General features: G+C 41.6%; 1 protein-coding gene across 2 annotated transcripts in view; it reads left to right on the forward strand.

Annotated features, from left to right (window-relative positions):
- KIAA0930 (KIAA0930 ortholog) overlaps positions 1-17,957 on the forward strand; it is an 87,800-nt gene extending 69,843 nt beyond the window's left edge. The window contains exons 3-10 of one of the 2 annotated variants that reach the window (XM_020804002.3): positions 68-175; positions 3,513-3,590; positions 4,125-4,226; positions 4,945-5,085; positions 9,778-9,972; positions 10,614-10,776; positions 12,977-13,132; positions 14,419-17,957. In XM_020804002.3, coding sequence (XP_020659661.3) covers positions 68-175; positions 3,513-3,590; positions 4,125-4,226; positions 4,945-5,085; positions 9,778-9,972; positions 10,614-10,776; positions 12,977-13,132; positions 14,419-14,459 — 984 coding nt within the window. In that variant the 3' untranslated portion in view covers positions 14,460-17,957. The remainder of the gene's footprint in view (positions 1-67; positions 176-3,512; positions 3,591-4,124; positions 4,227-4,944; positions 5,086-9,777; positions 9,973-10,613; positions 10,777-12,976; positions 13,133-14,418) is intronic. The other variant, XM_020804003.3, reaches the window with a different exon arrangement.
- Positions 17,958-19,746: the final 1,789 nt, after the last annotated feature.

The following is a 19,746-nucleotide window of genomic DNA, read 5'->3' on the forward strand; positions in this document are numbered from 1 at the left end:
GAAGAAGAAGGGACGAAAATCTGTTACTGTTTGGCAATTATTCTGAAGGCCTTGGGTTTTATCTCAGCAGGTTGATGTTGAAGTGTACCGCAGGGATTCTAAGAAGCTGCCTGGCCTGGGTGATCCAGATATTGACTGGGAGGAGAGTGTCTGCTTGAACCTAATTCTGCAAAAGGTAACACAAGGCTTTCTGTTCTTCTGATGCTGTATTAGTATTAGTACAGGGGGTTGAGTTGGCCTTTGTTCAGGAAAGGGAAGATGACTAGCCAATGTATGATGTTAAAAAGAGTCTTATGCCCCTCTCTTCATATTTCGGTAATGTTCTGTATGCCCTAAATGCCTTGCATTAGCACCAGCCGAAGACAAGAAATGTTAATTTTGGGACTTCAAGCTCCACAATTCTCTAGACAGCACAGGCAGTAGTAGTTAGTGCTTGCTGGAGATTCTGGGACTTGTAGTTCAGAAAATAAAATGTTCAAACACTGGTACCAGTGGCAGTTGCTCTTCAGCACCTCAGGTCTCATCTTACTGTGTCTTAGCCAGTAACATGCGGAGTGGCTGTCTTGTCTGCTTCAACCTTATGCAGATTTTTGATAGTTGTTGCACTGGAATGAATTTTAAGCAAACTGGTAGAGATCTTAGGTATGACTGTTGGTATGCACTAAGGTATAAGGAATAAGTTTTGAGAATTACCCTCCCCTTTGTTTAAGGTATGGTATTGTATTTCAAGCTGACTGTGTTACCTGGGAGCTTTCAAAAAAAAAAGTAACAGGCTCTGAGCTTCACCAAATGATGTTAGAGACTGGTGCCCATCCTCCCCTCCCTCCTAGAAAGATGTTCAAGTATTCCCTTCAATAATACATTGGCTTATGGAAGGTTATTTTCTGTGGGTTATAGGATATAGCAGCACAAAAGCTCACAAGTTCAACATTCACAGGAGACTGGACTTCATCATGAGTATTCTGAATTTGGAATCCCAATTCATGCAGCTGTGGAATGATCACATTACGTTTTTCCACAGGATTGGTATGCTTCCTCCTGAGTTGTGGTAGCAATCACAGTGATGCAGTTTTGTCACTGAGACACAGCCCACACCCACTTGAGATCTTCTTGCTTCAAACTAGCTTCTGTGCAACAGAACTCTTCTTCTTCTTTTCAGAAATAGATCAGAGAACATGGACAATAGCGTCTAGGTCTATGCAGATTCAACACGAAATGGACTGTGTCGCAATGGCCAGTGTTCTGTTGTGTAGCTCCGCTTGCCCAGCGGGAAGGGAGGTGCCATTTGCGGGCAGGGACTCCAGTTCCCAGAATTTTCCCAGAATTCCTCAGGCAGAATCTAGGGAGTTTCATAATCTGTTTCCTCACTTTCTTGATTTCTTCACAGCACTAGCATTGATACATGAGTAATAAGGACTTCTGCTCCAGTAAGCGAGGCTTCCTTTTATATATTGCCAACAGGAAACATAGACCCAGGATGGCTGTGCAGCATATGACTGTCAACTAATGAAAGAGCTCCTACTTTGTTTTCAAGTTGCACACAACTGGCACACAGTGTGGCGAGTCACATGTAACCTGCATTGAAGGAAGAACACAGAACCGCATTTAGTTGTTCTCTTCCTTTGTGAGCTTATCCACAAAGTATGCACACATGTCCTCAAGTTCAATTCCCTGCATATGCAAACACAAGGTATCTGTGTAGGTTACTTAACTCATACATTGACATTATGTATGGAGGTACTCGTGCTGTCTGACATACATTGCAGTTGACACAACCGTTGGAAACATGGCTGGGTCAGAATATTCATATTCCCAAATTGTGCTGCCACCCCTAGAAGACATTTGCTGGATGTTTATGGGCTCCCTGGTATGTCAGTCTAGCTGCCCCTGCCTGTAGAAATGTTCCTTAAATTGGTGCAAGTTAGGCTAGAGTACAATGAGATTGTCCTTTCCCTCCTTCCCCACCCCTAGACTTATCTGCAGTCTGACTCATTTAAGGTGCCAGACATCACTGTGTTTTTATGACACCCTGCCCATTACACTCCAGAGGCCTGACAGGAGATATTCCTCGGTGTTGTGTTGTGTGTGCCTGCGTGTGCGCATGCAGATATGAATGTTATTTCAACAGTACAGTGCTGCTTCTTTGTTGCAGGAAGTTATTATCCTGTAACAGAATACTAGGCAGAAAATATTTAAAGCTGACATTTCCATGAAATAATAAAAGGTAATTTAGGATTTAGTTAAAAGAAACTGCCTCATCCTTGTATCACTGTCTTATAAAAGCATGTGTGTTGAGTTTCGTAGAATGCCCGTTTATCTGTTGAAAAACAGGTGACTTAATTAAGGCAACCTAAGTATTCAATTTGTCTTTTTTAATTACTTTTTTTCTTTTCAGAGTTGTGGATGTACCTTCCTGTTTCCTTTGTTTTTGCATCCTTTAAGAGGAAGCATGTTTGGCTGCCTATGTTGTAATACATGGGCGTTGTGGTTGTGGCAATGCCAAAGCAATGGGTTGAGTGGGAGGGTGGGCCACTTTTCTCTGGCCAAGCAGTTCTGCATGGATAGAGGGGCAAGGGAGAGAAAACACCTAAAAAGGAGAGGTAGGAGAAACAGAGGATTAACAGGAAGAGGTGGAGGCAGGAGAATGCATCCTGTAGGCAGAGTTTAAAGGAGTGTGAAGAGGAATAGAGAGAGAGAAAAGGCCAGCAGCTTCAAAAGGGGAAGAACAGTGGTAGAGAAGTAAAAGCACATGGTCACAAATTTTGTATATGATGTGGCCTATGACATTAAAGTCTTGTTGTTGTTGTTTAGTCATTCAGTCGTGTCCGACTCTTTGTGACCCCATGGACGAGAGCACGCCAGGCACTCCTGTCTTCCACTGCCTCCCGGAGTTGGGTCAAACCCATCTTGGTAAAAGTCTTGGGGTAGTGGAAAGGGCTAAGTGGGCACAGCTGCAAACATTAGGACTAGTCTTAATATATGGGCATTAAGTCCTTGAAGAGAAATAAATTGTTAATGTTCAGATGCCAAGAAAAATGTATGGAATTCATTTGTGCCATGAATTATAGTTAACACAGTATGATTAAAATTAAAGAACCAGTTAAAACAATAAAAAATGGGCATCTCTCTCAAAAGTAATAAATTAAATTAATGTGAAATGTTAATTTTTATTGAGAAAAGTTAATATCATGGTCATTTAATCATTAACATAATACATTTTTTAAAATTTGTCAGAATGTTAATGGTTTGAAGATAGAATAGAATGACTTTGAATACCAACTGCACACTGCTTTAAGGATAACTACTTAGCCACTTAGTTGGAAAGTGAAGGGAATAATTATAGCATGACTTGCCTTTAAAAATAGCTTCAAGGTCTTTACAAATCTTGTTGATCACCTTTTCCCCTGGTGGGCAGAAGAGTAAAAGCTTGCTTGAAAAAGCTTTTAAATTTTGCTTTGTTTATGCGTGGTGATGATTAATGATTCCTTTCTGCTATGCTGGTTTTGTTTCAGCTGGATTACGTAGTGACATGTGCTGTGTGCACTCGTTCAGATGGAGGGGATATCCACATTCATAAGAAGAAATCTCAGGTGAGAAGTGCCCCTCACTGTGGAGGTCGAAGGGCAGCTTCTTCTACTTCCGCTCTTTTTCATTCTCTTTTCACTCACAGTACCAGAACAAAGAGTGCTCCCCTTTGTTGTTTCCATTTCATCCTGAAAAGTTCATCTTTGTGTCCTCTTTATTGTTTTAGTTTCAGCTGGGAAATGTAGGTCTTAAGTCAGTTCTAACTAGCGGTGGTTCCAAATTTCATTCAGGCAGTGCTTGAAAGATGAATGAATTGAGGAGAGGTTGCGGTGGCTACTTCACAACAAAGCAAATGTTACATCCCTAAAAGTTCAGCTTGGTTTAAAATTGGAGTCAGAGAAGAAAGTAAAGCTTCTACCTCGCCTCCCATGCATTCAGTTCCTTTCCTTTGGAGGAAAGAGGGGGAATGCGTCCCCTTCCCTTTGCCTAAGGCTTGCCAGTCATCTTCATATCTCCTTTTTCCTTCTGATTCCTTCTCAGCATCCATGTCCCTGTCCAAGCAGCAAGCTATATAATGGCTTTTAAATGTTTTCTTCCAGCAAGTCTTTGCATCTCCAAGTAAGCATCCTATGGACAGCAAAGGGGAGGAATCAAAAATCAGCTATCCAAACATATTTTTCATGATTGACAACTTTGAAGAGGTAGGTCCTTCATTGCTGCAGATGCCATTTCTTTAGCCTCTCTTCAGCTCCAGTTCTTGTAGTGCTTCTCCGAGTGTTTTGGTTTCAGTTCACAGTCCAGTTTTCTTTAAATTATATGGCCTCAGAACTTCCATACTTCAGGCAAAATGTTTATTTGTTTGTTATACTTACATAAACTTGTCCTAAAAAACACACCTCAGAGTAGATGATGCAGGCCTTCTTGTGCTCTGCCATCCACGTCTCCATCAGCCCACATCTCCTTAGTTTCATTGATCTTCTAAGACCAGCACCTGTAAAGATACAGGAACTTTTGCTGCATTTGCTAGTTGCTTGCAGATTGGCATGTACAGAGTGCTGGAAAGCAAGTGTGAAGTTTTAAATAAACCACTATTACCAAATTAAGTAAACTGTATATATAAATTATTCTGCATGGTATCAAAAATCAAGGTTGTCGCTCAATAATGTTACGTGTTACATTCTTTTCTGTTAATATATATTTTTAGCTGCTGTAGGATCCAGTGTTCCAAGGCCAGTGTTGCAAACTAGCTTTTAAAAGACAACTTTCTGTATCACATTCCTTGAAAACCCAATTTGTATCTGAAAATTGGTGTCTCACTATAGCCAGTGGCAAATGAGCGTTAGTTCTACAAGTATTTTTTTTTTGTTTGGTATGGTTTTCTTTCTTCAAAGCATTTGATTTCTTTGTATTTTACATTAGGTATTCAGTGACATGACTGTAGGGGAAGGTGAGATGGTTTGTGTGGAGCTAGTGGCCAGTGACAAAAGTAACACCTTTCAAGGAGTCATCTTCCAGGGGTCCATCCGCTATGAAGCCCTCAAGAAGGTCTATGACAATAGGGTAAGTGCTGGCTGTGTTCTCCATCCCTTGTCGGCATCCGGGCCACATTAGATGCAAGAGTTCCAATAGTTTCATATATAAAGCAGAAGGCCGGGCAGGGTATCTAATTTTACATAAAAATGGAGGAGCTTCTGTATGCTTTGCCTTTCCACTGGCAGGTGTGTTTCTCCCTAGTTTAGCTGACTTGCAATGCAAGAGCTAAACTGGGATTCAAATACTGGAGAGAAGGATTTTGACCCTCTCCCCACTTCCTAAGATGGTGGTTGTTAGAAGGGAATTTACAGAAGGTCCTGGGCTATTGCCAGAGAGGAAAAACAGTTTCTCCATTCTCTGTCTGACAGGTTTGGAAGCAGTTACAGTATGGGAACCCCATTTGGAATGCAGATTGATGTGTAGGGTCTGTGTGTAAAAATCTGTGCTCTAGGCGCATCAAGAACATTTGGGATAATCCTCTCTTGTTAGCCCCTTTCTTAAAATAAGGATGTAGCAAAACATTTCATTTCACATTCCTGTCTTATTGTCAGCAGAAGTTCAATGAAATTGATTATGCTGGGGGATTCATAGGCATCTGTCACACACACAGTTCTCCTTTTTGTTCTTCTACACACCCAGGTTCCCTTTCGGGCATGATATTTAATTTTCACTCTTTTTCACTGCCACGAGTGGATTTCCTTTATCCACAGTGTAAATTGTTTCACTCAAACACTGGCTACCAATCTAAAGCTAGCCCTCTTGGTCCTTACACTCTCAGCTTGAGGTAAAGTTTTAATTACAGAAATCTCCTCAGAGTCCTTTTCCTGCCTTTGTCTTTCCACACTCAGGAGTCCCTACCAAGCTAGTCACACCGAGCTTTAGGGTTTCCTACTCCTTCACCTTGACTATTTACTATCCAAACAAGTCTCCTAGACTAAGAGATTTTCCTTTTCTTTAGGCTTTCTGGTATTCCTTCCCTTTGAATCCCAGACTCAGAAAACTTCTCTTTATTTTTGGCTCACTGGATTTTTTTCATTCGTATCCAGCCTAATAAATTTTACTTTATTTTGGCTCACTGGATTTTCATTCGTATCCCACCGCTGCCACCAATTTATGTAACACACACACCCCAGTTCCCCTGTTTGTTCTTCTACACACCCAGGTTCCCTTTCAGGCATGACATTTAATTTTCATTGTTTTTCGCTGCCACCAGTAGATTTCTTTTATCCACAATGTAAATTATTTCACTCAAACACTGGCTGCCAATCATTGAAAGTTTTTATTAAAGCTACAGATGTTCTTTGTTTATTTACTCAGAATCACAATCATTGAAATGTCTTCTTTTGTTTACTTATTTGCCATTTAACCAACTTGTGTATTTACTTGTTACTATTCTCACTTCTAACTTTGACTATCTAGCTCTTTCTCTAACTCCTGACTAACTGAAGTCCTAACTCTAACACAACCCTGGTCCTAACTCTAACTCACCCCTAACTGAAATCCCTAACTCTAACTGAAACTCTAACTGTCCTCCATTCTCTTCTTATATTTCCTTGGTTAGCCCTCCTGCTCAACCATTGGTTACTAAATCAGTGTTCCATTGTGATGGACAGGTGTGGTTTATGGCCTGTCTATCACAGCATCCTTCAGTCTCGAGAGACTATGGTAATATGCTCTGTATGGAGGACTTTGATGCTGTATGCGAAGCTGGAGTGTCCTCTCCACAAAGCCTGGGTAAAATAACATGGAGGATAGGCTGCCACCCACGCAGCAAATTCCCCCTCTCAAATCCCCCCTCTCCACATCGCCGAAATAGTCCAATGGAAAGGCAAGAGCCAATACAATTGGTTCCAGCGATGTCGCAGGACCGGCCAGAATAACACAAACTGCCTCCGGGACTCCGGCTCCGGATTTTGCCTCAGGGTTAACACCTGAAGCCTTTTCCATAAGTGGATATAGCCAAAAGGTAGTGGAGGTTTGGAACTGGAGTTTTCCTTCTCCTAGATGGGCTGCCTTCCAAGGCTGACAAATCCCACCTGCCCAGCCTGCTCCCTCGCTGCATAGGTGATGGCAGCGCCTCCTCCACCTCCTCCTCACGGCATGGGGATTTGGGATCAGAGTTTTCCTTCTCCTAGATGGGCTGCCTTCTCAGGCTGATGAGTCCCACCTACCTGGCTCCCTATCAATAGCTTAATTGAAAATAAGGAATTGAGAATTTCAGGAGCATCTTTAAAGAAAATGGGTAGTTGACTATTAGTACAAGGGGGCCTTGAAGCTTTTTAGATTAAAGTTACAGTGGTGCCTCGCTTAGCGATTGCTCCGTTGAGCGATGAAATCGCTTAGCAATGACCCTTTTTAAACAGCTGATCGGCGGTTCCAAAATGGCAGCTGGAAAAACAAAATGGCCACCTGCTGTTTTGCCTCACTTTAGAGGCACCAAAAATGGCTGCCCCTATGGAGTATCTTCGCATAAGGTCAGTTTTTAAGCCCATAGGAACGCATTAAACATGTTTTAATGCGTTTCTATGGGCTTTTTAAAATCGCTTAGCGATTAAATCGCTTAGCAACGTTTTTCCTGGAACAGATTAACGTCGCTAAGTGAGGCACCACTGTATTTTTAAGCTCCTGCCCACTCCTCTAGGATCCTCGCTGAAGGCCTCCTGAGTTGCTGCCTGACAATCTATCCACTATGACACCATAGCTGTAAACAGGTCATAAAGCCCACCTTCAACCCACAACTTGACCTAACAGGAAGAGCCATCCTGACCACATGAAGGCTCAGCCTGACTGTTAGCTGCCTCTCAGTTTGCAGAGATACAGATTGTGACCTCATTCTGACATCGGAGGATTCTGACCTATGGCTAAGCTGGTTAGAATTGTGGGAGCTGCAGTCAAAGAAAACAAATTTATCAAGCTCTGTTTGGCATGTGATGAGCTTGCCAAAGGCGACACAGGCCACTTCTTCCCTGAAGGCACACTGGGAAATCCAACTCCCAACCTCTGGCTCCACAATCAGCCTTCGCAACAATACCCAAAGAAACCTTTAGCGTCACCTGAAAGCCTGCTTCCGGTAGAAAAGCAGAGACACAGATCCCAAACCCTGGGGATCACTCGTTACCTGAAGTGTGACATCCTCAGTCACAGGACATATTTTCCCTATCAAAAGCTTAATTGACACTCAGCTTTTAATAATTTCAGGCGAATCTTTAAAGAAAATGGGTAGCTGACTATTAGTACATGGGGGCCTTGAATCCTTTCAGTATAAAGTTATATTTTAAGCTCCTATCCACTTCTCTAGGTTCCTCACTGAAGGCCTCCTGAATTCCTGCCTGACACTCTATCCACTATGACACCATAGCTGTAAACAGGTCATATAACCCACCTTGAACCCACAACTTGACCTAACAGGAAGATCCATCCTGACCAGATGAAGGCTCAGCCTGACTGTTAACTGCCTCTCAGTTTGCAGAGATACAGATTGTGACCTCATTCTGACATCAGAAGATTCTGACCTATGGCTAGGCTGGTTAGAATTGTGGGAGCTGCAGTCAAATAAAGCAACTTTATCAAGCCCTGCTTGGCATGTGATGAGCTTGCCCAATGCGATTCAGGCGGGCTCTTCCTCCCTGAAGGAAAATCCATCTCCTAACCTCTGGCTCCACAACCAGCCTTCGCAACAATACCCAAAGAAACCTTTAGCGTGACCCGAAAGCCTGCGTCCAGTAGAAAAGCAAAGACACAGATCCCAAACCCTGGGGATCACTCATTACCTGAAGTGTGACACCCTTAGTCACAGGACATATTTTCCCTATCAATAGCTGAATTGATACTCAGTAATGAATAATTTCAGGAGCATCTTTAAAGAAAATGGGTAGTTGACTATTAGTACAAGGGGGCCTTGAAGCTTTTCAGAATAAAGATATTTTTAAGGTCCTCCTCACTCCTCTAGGTTCCTCGCTGAAGGCCTCCCGAATTCCTGCTCTATCCACTAAGACACCATAGCTGTAAACAGGTCATAAAGCCCACCTTCAACTCTCAACTTGACCTAACAGGAAGATCCATCCTGACCAGATGAAGGCTCAGCCTGACTGTTAACTGCCTCTCAGTTTGCAGAGATACAGACCAGATTGTGACCTCATTCTGACATCGGAGGATTCTGACCTATGGCTGGGCTGGTTAGGAGAATTGTGGGAGCTGGAGTCAAAGAAAGCAACTGATGATTTCAGAACCCAGACAGACTCATAAAAGGAAATGTAGCCTTTCAGGTAGCTTGAACCCAAGTCATTTAGTGCTTTATAAATCAAATCCAACATTTTGAATTGTGCCTAGAAATAGAATGGCACCCAGTGGAGAGGTTTCAAGAGGGGAGCTGTGTGTTACCTATAACCAGCTCCAGCTAACAATCTGGCAGCAGTGGCATCTTGAACATTGTAAAGTGTCTGTAAACTTTACTAAGGAAATCCCACGTATGGCGCTTTACAGTAATCCCAGTAAATTTAACTAAGGCATACGTCACCATGGCTAGGTCAGTGATCTCCAAGATTAGGTGCAGCAAGCTGTGATTAAAACGTTGCAAGTGGATAGTTTGTCAGTATGAGAATATTTGAAGAATATTGACTTGGTACACAATGGGCAACCAAGGCAAACTGGCTAGAAAGAAGTCCAAATAGTTGAAGTCACTTTTACCTAAATGTCTAATGTTTTTACTGTCCGTCACAGGTAAGCGTTGCAGCAAAAATGGCACAAAGGATGTCCTTTGGGTTTTATAAGTACAACAATATGGAATTTGTGCGTATGAAGGGGCCGCAGGGGAAAGGCCATGCAGAAATGGCAGTGAGTCGTGTTTCGACAGGTGACACTTCTCCCTATGGTACTGAAGAGGATTCTAACCCAAACTCGCCTCTGCATGAGAGAGTAAGTTAATCAAACAAGATTGTTAAAGCTCTGTTTTCTCCCAAGTGACCCTCAAAATTAGAGTGTGGCATTATGGGAGCCTCCATTTTGTATGATGGCACAATCTAGTCTCCATACAATTGTAGCGAAAATCTTTGCAGCAAAACTAGTAGGAAGCCTCTAACCAGACCTTCACAACTCTTCAAATGGGGCAGGAGTGTCAAGAGCAACATAAAATATCTTTTGGGGATGGGTGACTTGATTCATAGATATCTCTGGGCTAAAATATTCTGTACTGATTAAGCATGCTGAAAAAAATTGTCAGTATTCATAAATGCAAGTTTGTGTGTCACCGTTTGGATCCCAGATGCACAAAAATTGGTTTTTAAAATATATTTCCATGTCCTCTGCGCAGGAAGCCTTTGTATAAACATCATTTGGACTCTCATTGATGCCAGGTGATAATTTAATGATATACAAAATGAATTGTAGTGTCAGTCATCAATTAATAAGAGTTCATTCATTTTGGGCAACAGTTTCATAGATTTCCCACATGGCCATGATAGTCCAAGATCTGCAGTCGCCAAGGAGAACAAGCCATACAACGGTTTAAATTCTTCCTTCCTAAAGCCCTTCTACTTTGCTCCTTCTACCCTTCACAGGTCACTTCTTTCAGTACTCCCCCAACTCCAGAACGCAACAACCGCCCGTCCTTTTTCTCCCCTTCTCTCAAGAGGAAAGTGCCCCGGAATCGAATTGCGGAAATGAAGAAATCTCATTCTGCCAATGACAGTGAGGAGTTCTTTAGGGATGATGATGATGGAGGTGGGTGATGAGTTATTTATTTCATTTTTGAAATGTATGAATTATCTTTCACCCCAAAGGTGAACCAGTATGATTGACTGGTTGACTTGATTTGATTCATATCTTGTCTTTCTCCCTGAGAGAATTTACAGTATAATTAAGGAAAACAAATACAATTAAACAAAATACATTGTAAATCTGATTATTAAAACATAATTACATTCATCATCATCTTAATGATATCACAGAATTCAGTAAAATAAGTTCAGAACATTTCAGTTAAAAATAGTAATTACAATTAATGATACTAAAAAATTTTTAAATGACAATAAAATCGGGAAAAAAAGATACTGGAACTGCTCAGCCAGCAAGCAAATTTAAACAAACCAACAAAATTTTTACCACACCTTTTTCCTTAAGAAAGACCCAAGATGGCTTTCATCATTTAAAGAAAATATTTAAAAGTTGAAAACAGTAAGCATACAAAGGAAGTAATCTAGACACCTTCATATTCAGTCAAGGTGATATGGGATAATTTGGGGACGGGGGTAACTTGGACTGAAAAATGGCTGCTAGGGTATGGAGAAGTGGCTAAATAATGCTTGGATTCTAACAGTCTCCAACCCCTGGAAAAAAGCAGAAAGAAGCGGGAGTAGGATAGCAGTCACATTGGGGACAAGCATTCAGGTCCTTTGCAGGATTTTGCTGGCTAAAGTTAGATATACTTGCTTATTTCAAACCACCAGTTTGGCCCATGTGTCTGGGGACTTGTAGTTGATTGCCAGACAGTGGTACCTATAAGTATGAAGTCTGTGGAAGATACTACAGCTATGATGATGGGCCATCTTGTAAAATTGGCACGTTACTGTAAGGGAGTAACTGATCTAGACAGTAGATAAATAGACTGGAGCTACATGGAATACAGAATAAGGTTATTATTTAAGATTGCACAAAATGTCACATCTTTGAATACTTCCTCATGTCCCTTTGTGAATATAGAACAAGCCAAAGTGAATAGGAGGAGGTAGGATAAGCGTCTTTTCTTTCCACCCTTCCCGTTTCCTACTTGCCAAGAGCTTTTAGTAGGAAAGCTTTTGGACATGTTACTAAAGCCATTTGAGTCTGAACTGGTATGATAAACTTCATGGCTGTGGAGAGCCACCACTTCCTTTTCCATAGAGTCTTCTTTAGGTCAGACCCGGGGCTTGAGCACTCATTTAGTGCAGCAAGCTCTGTGTTGAGCCTTACTGTCTCCAGAATCATGGGACGCAGAGCTGGATGAGACCTTTGCCTGAAATCTTGGAGAACTGCTGAGGAGACAGTATTGGGCTAAACCACTGGTGAGCAAGGTCCAGCTCCAGATGCTGTAGGACTGCAGCTTCTCTCAGGCCTGGCCAGCAAAGCCACTGTTGGGAAATGTGGCAGTGGTAATCCAGCAACATCTGGAAGCTTTTATTTTCCCCTACCTGTCTCAGTAAGTTGGAGAAACATCAGCCCATGTGATCTTGGGCAAACCACATGGGCCCAGAAGAAGGGAACAATAAAAAATGTCAAAGTATTTTATACCTAGAAAAACTTGGAATGGGTCATCATCATTTGGAATCAGCCTGAAAGCATGTAATTATTAGGGGCTAAATGGATTACTGGCCTGATCTTGTGTAAGGCAGAGATTAGAAGAATTATTTTTTGTACTGCAACTCCCAGAATCCCCTAGCCAGCATGGCTAGGCTGACTAAGAGGTCTGGGACTTGTGGTCCATGAAAATAATTATTCTAGGCTTAGGTGGAAAGCAGGTACTTTCATAAAATACTATTTTAATTGTATTTTAATTGTTGTAAGCTGCCCAGAGACCTTTGGGTAGAGTGGGCGGCATATAAGCTAAATAAATAAGTAAATAAATAAATAAATAAATAAATAAATAAATAAATAAATAAATAAATAAATAAATAAATAAATAAATAAAAGCACTAGTAACTAGTAGGAACCTCCATGTTCAAAGTTCAGGATAGTGACGGAGCCAAGAGAGCTGGTGACAAAAGAAGTCCAGGTAAGATGTCCATAATTTGCCTGTTTGTTTATAGGAACATCTGGGTGGCTGTTGGGAAATTCAGTGCTGGACGAAATCAACTTACTGGTTTGATCCAGGAAGGCAGCTGGTATGTTCATTGTGTGGGTAGTGATAACGTGTCCCTCTCCCTACAATCTTGTTCTCATCTAACAGACCTGCACAATGCGAGCAACCTCCGGTCTCGGTCTTTATCTGGAACAGGAAGATCTCTTGTGGGCTCTTGGCTGAAGCTGAACAGGACAGATGAAAACTTCTTACTCTATGCACACTTAACCTACGTCACATTGCCATTGCATCGGATCTTAACAGGTGAAGCAGTCTGCATTTGGGGATCGGGGAATTCTAAAGTTCTCCCCGAGTTTGCTCTACACATATCTCACTGCAAAATGAATGGTGGCAGCTATGGAAGAAGACCTCCCATGTCGTAGGCAAGGGGTTGTGGAGGAGACGTTTCCAGTGGCAACAGCTCACGTTGCGTCTCAGTTGAGAGTTATCAGAAAATTGGTTCCCTTAAGTCTTCCAATTTATTTGTGCATATGTAAAAAAAAGGAAATGCAGTTTGGTACATCGGCAGTAACATTGTGAAGACACTGCAACGCTTAGTTCTTGTAGAACCGTACTTTGAAGTGGTTAGCCATTCTCTGTAAGAGCACATTCTTCATGATAGCTGCAGCTCCTTCCCTCCCCTTCAGGGTAACTTCACCAGTCCCAGGACTGTGGAAGGGAAAGCCCTGTGAGGTGGCTTCTCTCACACCATTCTCATCTTGATTTCTGAAAGAGTGACATCTCTTTCATGGCCCAAGGCGTCCTACATGGTCCCAGTGAGAGAGAGAGAGAGAGAGAGAAGTGGTGCTGTCACAGCTCCCCAGGCCACCAGCACAACATATAAGATATCTGATCAGACATCATGGGGGTTGAAATTTCTCTCTGCCCATGGCAGGACAAGGCAGGCCGCTCACTAAGTGGCCATGACCTGGAGATAGGCGATTCCATGTATTTGCAACCTACATTTTGGAGTTGGGTCAGATTCCTCATGGCAGCAGTGATGACCAGTGTTCTGGAGATGAAGAAGAATAAAGTGATTTTCACCTGAGTGTTGGACTCCTCCTCTCTGGGCGTATCAGGCAGATTCCATTTTCTTCCCTGACTCACCAGCCTCATGACAAATGGAAACACTGGGCTTTTACCTGTAAAACAGGCAACACCCTTGGAAGAGGTAGATCTGTTCTTCCCATTCAGTTTTCCCTTGGTAACCAAAGTATATTGGGAAAGCCGGGCACCACATTTTAAGTTCTATGGCAATGTGGAAGTACTTTAACCGTTCCAGGGGTGCATTTGATGTACTTCAAATTTGAAGTTTGTGCTAATGCATGTGTATGTGTGTAGTACCTATACTAACGTAATTTAGGCTTTTAGCAATCAAGGCATCTTGGTGCACCACAGACTGTGAGGAAGGTGGAGAGGATCTGGAGTTCAACTGCATCAGTCTTGTTAATAAGAGTTTGAGGTTTTGTTTACAATATTAAGCTAGCGCATGAAGTCATGACTCGGAACCCTAATCCTTAATTCTGTCATCTTTGTTGTCGTTTGTTTAGATATTCTAGAGGTGCGGCAGAAACCGATTCTGATGACATAGCAGAGAACTGGGCACTGCCTTGGAAAACTTGCTGCCAAGTGCCTAAAAACCCTCCCCAGCACCTAAGTTCAGTGGTCTTCTGTCATAGCATCGCCATCTAGTGTCAGGAACTTAACATTACATGGAAAAAAGGGATGTCTAGGAATTACCAGCCAGCCAATCAAGAAGTGCCTCTTCCTTCGTTCCTCTGCTAGAATACTGTATGCTCACTTAAAAGAAAAAGAAAAACTACACCTCTTTATAGGTATGACTGGCATAACATTTCCAATAAACAAAAAAATCAAGCACCATCACAAAAGTAGGGGCTGTGTTTAAAGACAATGCTCTATGGACAATTTGTAACAGTGTTTACTTCATAATTGGAAACCAACCAATATGTACAGAATGTATTAATCTTTATATACTTTGAGAGAAACATCCATAGGATTTCATACTGATATACCAATGAACTTTGTTTCATAGACTCTTGAGAAACTCTCCTTGTTGCATAATAAAACAAATTTGTGTTGTGTGTTTCAGGATGGCAGAATAGCATAACAACACAGGAAAGTCAAGGATTTAGACTAAATGCTGCCTGGCTTCATGTCAGAGTCCAAATGGAACGAGGTGGCATGTTCTTTTCCCCACTTCTCTCTGTGGCATAGTTGGAAAGCTTGCAGCGCAAACTTGATTCTACAGTGAAATTGCCTTTGCCTACCAAAGATCTGTAAAAAGCCCAGCCAAAAATGTCTGAAAGAGTGAGATCGGTGTTAGAATAAATTTACTTGCTAAGTGTGTGATTGATCTAAATTTGGTATGGTCAGTAGATCTATAGTGTATATGTCTGCACCTGACAAGCAGGAAGACTTTAAAGCAAGGCCTAGTACCAAAAAATCTGGTAGATCTCAGATACAATTGCAGTGTCTTCATTTACACAGAACAGGAACTTAAAGTGAAGTGAGCTGCTGCAATCGGTACTTTTCATCAGTATTCTATAAACGCCACTGCAGTCACTTCCTCTAGATCTTGGTTGTATTAATTTTGTGACTTGGAGGAAAGCTGTTACTTGTTTGTGGACTGTTTGATTGTAGATCAAGTTCTTTAAAAAAAAAACAGTTCTGAGACTAGGAGGTTGTTTCACTGCTTGATGAACATGCATGCTGTTTGCAGATGAGCTCTTTCAAAGCAAAACCAAAAGTTTGTTCAGGTTTGTTTGAACTTCAGACTTGCCTGTGCTAGATTGGTGCTTGGAATGTTACAGATTCCCTCTCTGTTCCTCACAGCAGCTTGGCAGCTCTGTTTTACATATATGTGCTCCCTCTGCAACCTTTGTTACCCAACAAATGCCAACACAGCTTGCACACACAATAGTTGAGCTTGGCATGGTTTCTGAGTTTGGACTCACAGCTCCAAGAATCCTCCCATATTGTGGAGTTGTCTAAATGAGGAACCACACCAAAGTCTGCAGATATGGGTATGTGTGTGCTCCTTGAACAAGAGAAGAAAAAGCAGATAGCCCTAACTTGGTTCACAATAGGGAAGATGAGAGCAGGGGCTGCTGCAGCATTCTGTGTCCTGCTCTGCATGGTTGTTGCACCAAGTTGTGGCACTCGTGGCCAGCCATGCCTTCACTGCAGGTGAAGAACCCTCCACGTAAAGGCTCTTTCTGCGCTGGCTTCATCCTGGAAAGCTGCTTGTTGAAATGCCACCTCTTGAATGATAAAGCTGTATTTTCTCTTTTTTTAAAGTCACACATCATGGCAAGAATCTGCTTGAACAAATCTGATTGGCAGCTAGAAAGTGTAGAAATGGAACGTTTCTGTAGTGTGTAGGTGTGGGTGTGGGTGTGCTCTGTGCGAGCCAGTGCAGCCAAGGGACAAAATGCTACCCATTATCAGAGAAACAGTGCAGAGATCAGGGACATAAATAAGCCAGTGCTTCTTGGATTCGTTGGAACTTGCTGTCTGTTGTGAGATTACCAGCATGGCACGTAATTAAGTAATGGAATATTTTTTCCATCCTTTCCTGACATTTTTGTTTGTTGAACTAATGTCATGACGTCGTTCAGTCTGTCATGCAGGCTTTATTTTTCTCTACCCCAAAGGCATAACTTGTTATCTGTTACGGGATTGTTGCCAAGGGTTGGAACGAAGCCTTCTTTTGAAAATGATGGGGCTGCTGTTTTTCCGATTCTTACATTGTATTTTTTTTTGTTAGGATTGTGTTTTTTTCATATCAGTCTCATGTAGGGCATAATCAGGAGTGGTAAAAGGGAGGTCCTTGTCAGGCAGCAACTCTGTTTTCCTTTTGATCCCTGGCTCTACAACCTTGATCTGATTACTTTTTTTGCATTAAACCTAACAGGAGTCCTAACTGGACCAGTCCCACTGATTTTAATGTGTCTAATTTGTATAGGTCCAACATGTATAGGATTTAGAGCCTAATGTAGTTGTTCCTGGACTAGATTAGTGGAAGTGGAGTTGAAATGTATGAATTCTTTGTCATGTCTTGAAAAGAGACCAAAACTTTTCGTGCATTTACAAAGCCAATGCCCTGGACAAAAGGCTTGGCTAGATCTTCCTTTCTGGCCTGCTCGTGCGCAGGGGAAACGGCTTCCAGCACTGGGGAAGTATTTTGATAAGTGAATTCTGCACTTGCTATCTGACATGCTGTATGCCAGAAATAAATTACATGCTGCTGATCTTGTAGCCTGGCTCTTAAAAGTGGTGCTTTTCTAGAATGGTAGTTGCAAATAAGAAATGGCAGGCAAACAGTAAGCCTTGCTGTGAAACTAAGTAATCTTCAGCTTGCTGTTTTTTTTATATACCTATGGTGGGAGAAAGTGTACTTTACTTTCAAAGGGCAAACCTATATCTAACATCAAGCAAGGGGCTGATGCCAAATATTTCTTTCTGTCCTGTTCTTTCTGAAATGTTTCATTTCATTTCCCTGAGCTGTTCACACTGTCATGCAGCTTATTTGCCTACCCTGAATCAATTAAGTGCGTTAGGGGAGAGGAGAGAATATGGCATGGGGAAACAGTGTTTTTTGGACATTCGTTAAGTTTATATCCATGCCAGTAAACCAAGGGTAAAACAGTAAGAACACACTCATTCTTATTCTTTCAGTGCAATCCTGTTTCCAAAGGTAAGTGTGAATAGGATTGTAGCCTTAAAGCATCAATTTTGGAGGCAGCCTGGTGACTTGAACGCATGTGCCACCAAATAAATTCAAGAGGAACTCATCTCCTCAACACCCTTGATGAAATGTTTTCTATGAAGTGTTAATATTCATTGTATTTGTGTTCCTTATTAAACTGATGAGAACTAGAATTAATCTATGTTCCTTTTAAAGGCTGGCCATGTTTGTATCATTTTTTTCTGCAAGATGCACCTAGTTTTTTCTTGTGACAAGCAAGTTCAAATGACTGAAAGATTGGAAAAAGAAGACGTGTCACCCTGAGAGGCAGCAGTTTACATTTTCTGAATTTTGTAGATAAATAAAAGTCATCATCTAATATCATGGACTCAGGTAATTGTAGTTATTTTTCTACTAACCTGACTCCCTCCCATCCATTACTTCACAATATTAAAGCTGGCTCAGGACCCCTGGTCATGCTTTTGTCTGCACTTAGCTCTGTGCCTTTTCAGTGCATTTATTTGTCATCTAGGTTTGCCACTGTGTTCTCTTCACATTATGTCTATCAGTCTGAGAGCTGACCATTAAAATGCTCACTGTCTGATGTCACACCTGCCAGGGAAATGTCTGTCCATGTGGTGGACAGACCTACTTGCTGCTAGATTTTGGCAGGCGAACCCCACCATTAATTGCAATTGCTTCCCAAATACATTCTCTCCCTGCCCCATAAGATAACCATTTCCTGAAGACAACATTGGAACAAGTGATTAAGCCTGCAGCCTCCTGCTGGTTTCCCAGACCCTGAGAACCACTCCTCCTCCTCCTCCTCCTCCTCCTCCTCCGTACAGCAGTTTTAGAACAGATGCAGAAACTTCACCAATCTCCGCCTGATATTCTACCTAATACCTGCACTTCTATGCAATTTTAACACCCTGTTTCATTTACCCTAATCCTGTCTTGCCCCCAGAGCAAAATGGTCTACTTCTTATGATTTCTGTACTTAAAACAAAAGTCCACTAAGTTATGTTCAGTTGTCATGTGACCCAGAGTGCTAACTTACAGGGGCATTATCCTCCATTTGCTGTGGCAGACTTGTAAGCCTGAGTCAGTCTTTTACAGTTATGACATTATTTTTATCATCTCAAATTAACAGAACTAGTAAAGGGGGAAAATGGGCAAAGGAATGTAAATTGAAGTTCATTCTAGATACAAACTGCTAAGAAACAGAGTGGTGTTTTAAAAAAACAGGCATACAAACCTTTGTAAACAGTTCAAATATTACAATGTTGCCAAAAGGTTGCATATTTGAATAGGAAAAGGACGTGATGTTTTCCATCCACTGGATTATTAATTACAGAATACACGCCAGCTCTCATTCAGGTATACAAAAACTATGTTGGGGACAGCCCCCCTCCCCCAACTTCCTTGGAAGTTAGAGAAAATTTGAGTATTTGCAAGAGACTCTTTTTTGTGCAACTTCACCAAATTTAAAATAAATGCTACTTTATGCTACCTAAGATTTCTGTACTTAAAGGCAAAACAAAAGTTACTATGTTCAGTTGTCATGTAACCCAGAGTGCTAACTTACAGAGGCATTATCCTCCATTTGCTGTGGCAGACTTGCAAGCCTGAGTCAGTCTCTTACAGTTTTTAATTTACATTTTTAATTTATCATCTCAAGTTAACAGAACTAGTAAAGGGGGAAAATAGGATATAGGCAAAGGAATGGAAATGGAAGTTCATTCTAGATACAAACCGCTAAGAAACTTCACCAAATTGAAAATAAATGCTACTTTGTTGTTGCATGTACTTTTAAAATGTAGAAACAATGAGCCTGCTCTTTCATGCTTAATTTTAAAAAAGAAAAAGACATTGGGTTTTGCAGAAATTGTACAAATCCACTATGGTGAAAAAAGGTAGCTCACATCTCTGTCTTGCACTGGAGGCAAGAATTGTTGGAGAATCATTGACAGTCTGTATCCACCAGAAATGAGACATGGGTGAGGTTTCTTCACATCCCTAGCACAAATGCATAGGTTTTAAGGAGCAGGTAAATCCTTGCCTATTTTAGCAATATCACATTGGCTATTCTCCTCTTCAGTATTGCACACAGTGGCCAGACATACATGGAACTGGCAATTCTTCACAGTAGCTCTTCCTAAATCTGACA

This window comes from Pogona vitticeps, chromosome 5 (genome assembly GCF_051106095.1).
Source record: "Pogona vitticeps strain Pit_001003342236 chromosome 5, PviZW2.1, whole genome shotgun sequence".
Taxonomy (NCBI): Eukaryota; Metazoa; Chordata; class Lepidosauria; order Squamata; family Agamidae; genus Pogona; species Pogona vitticeps.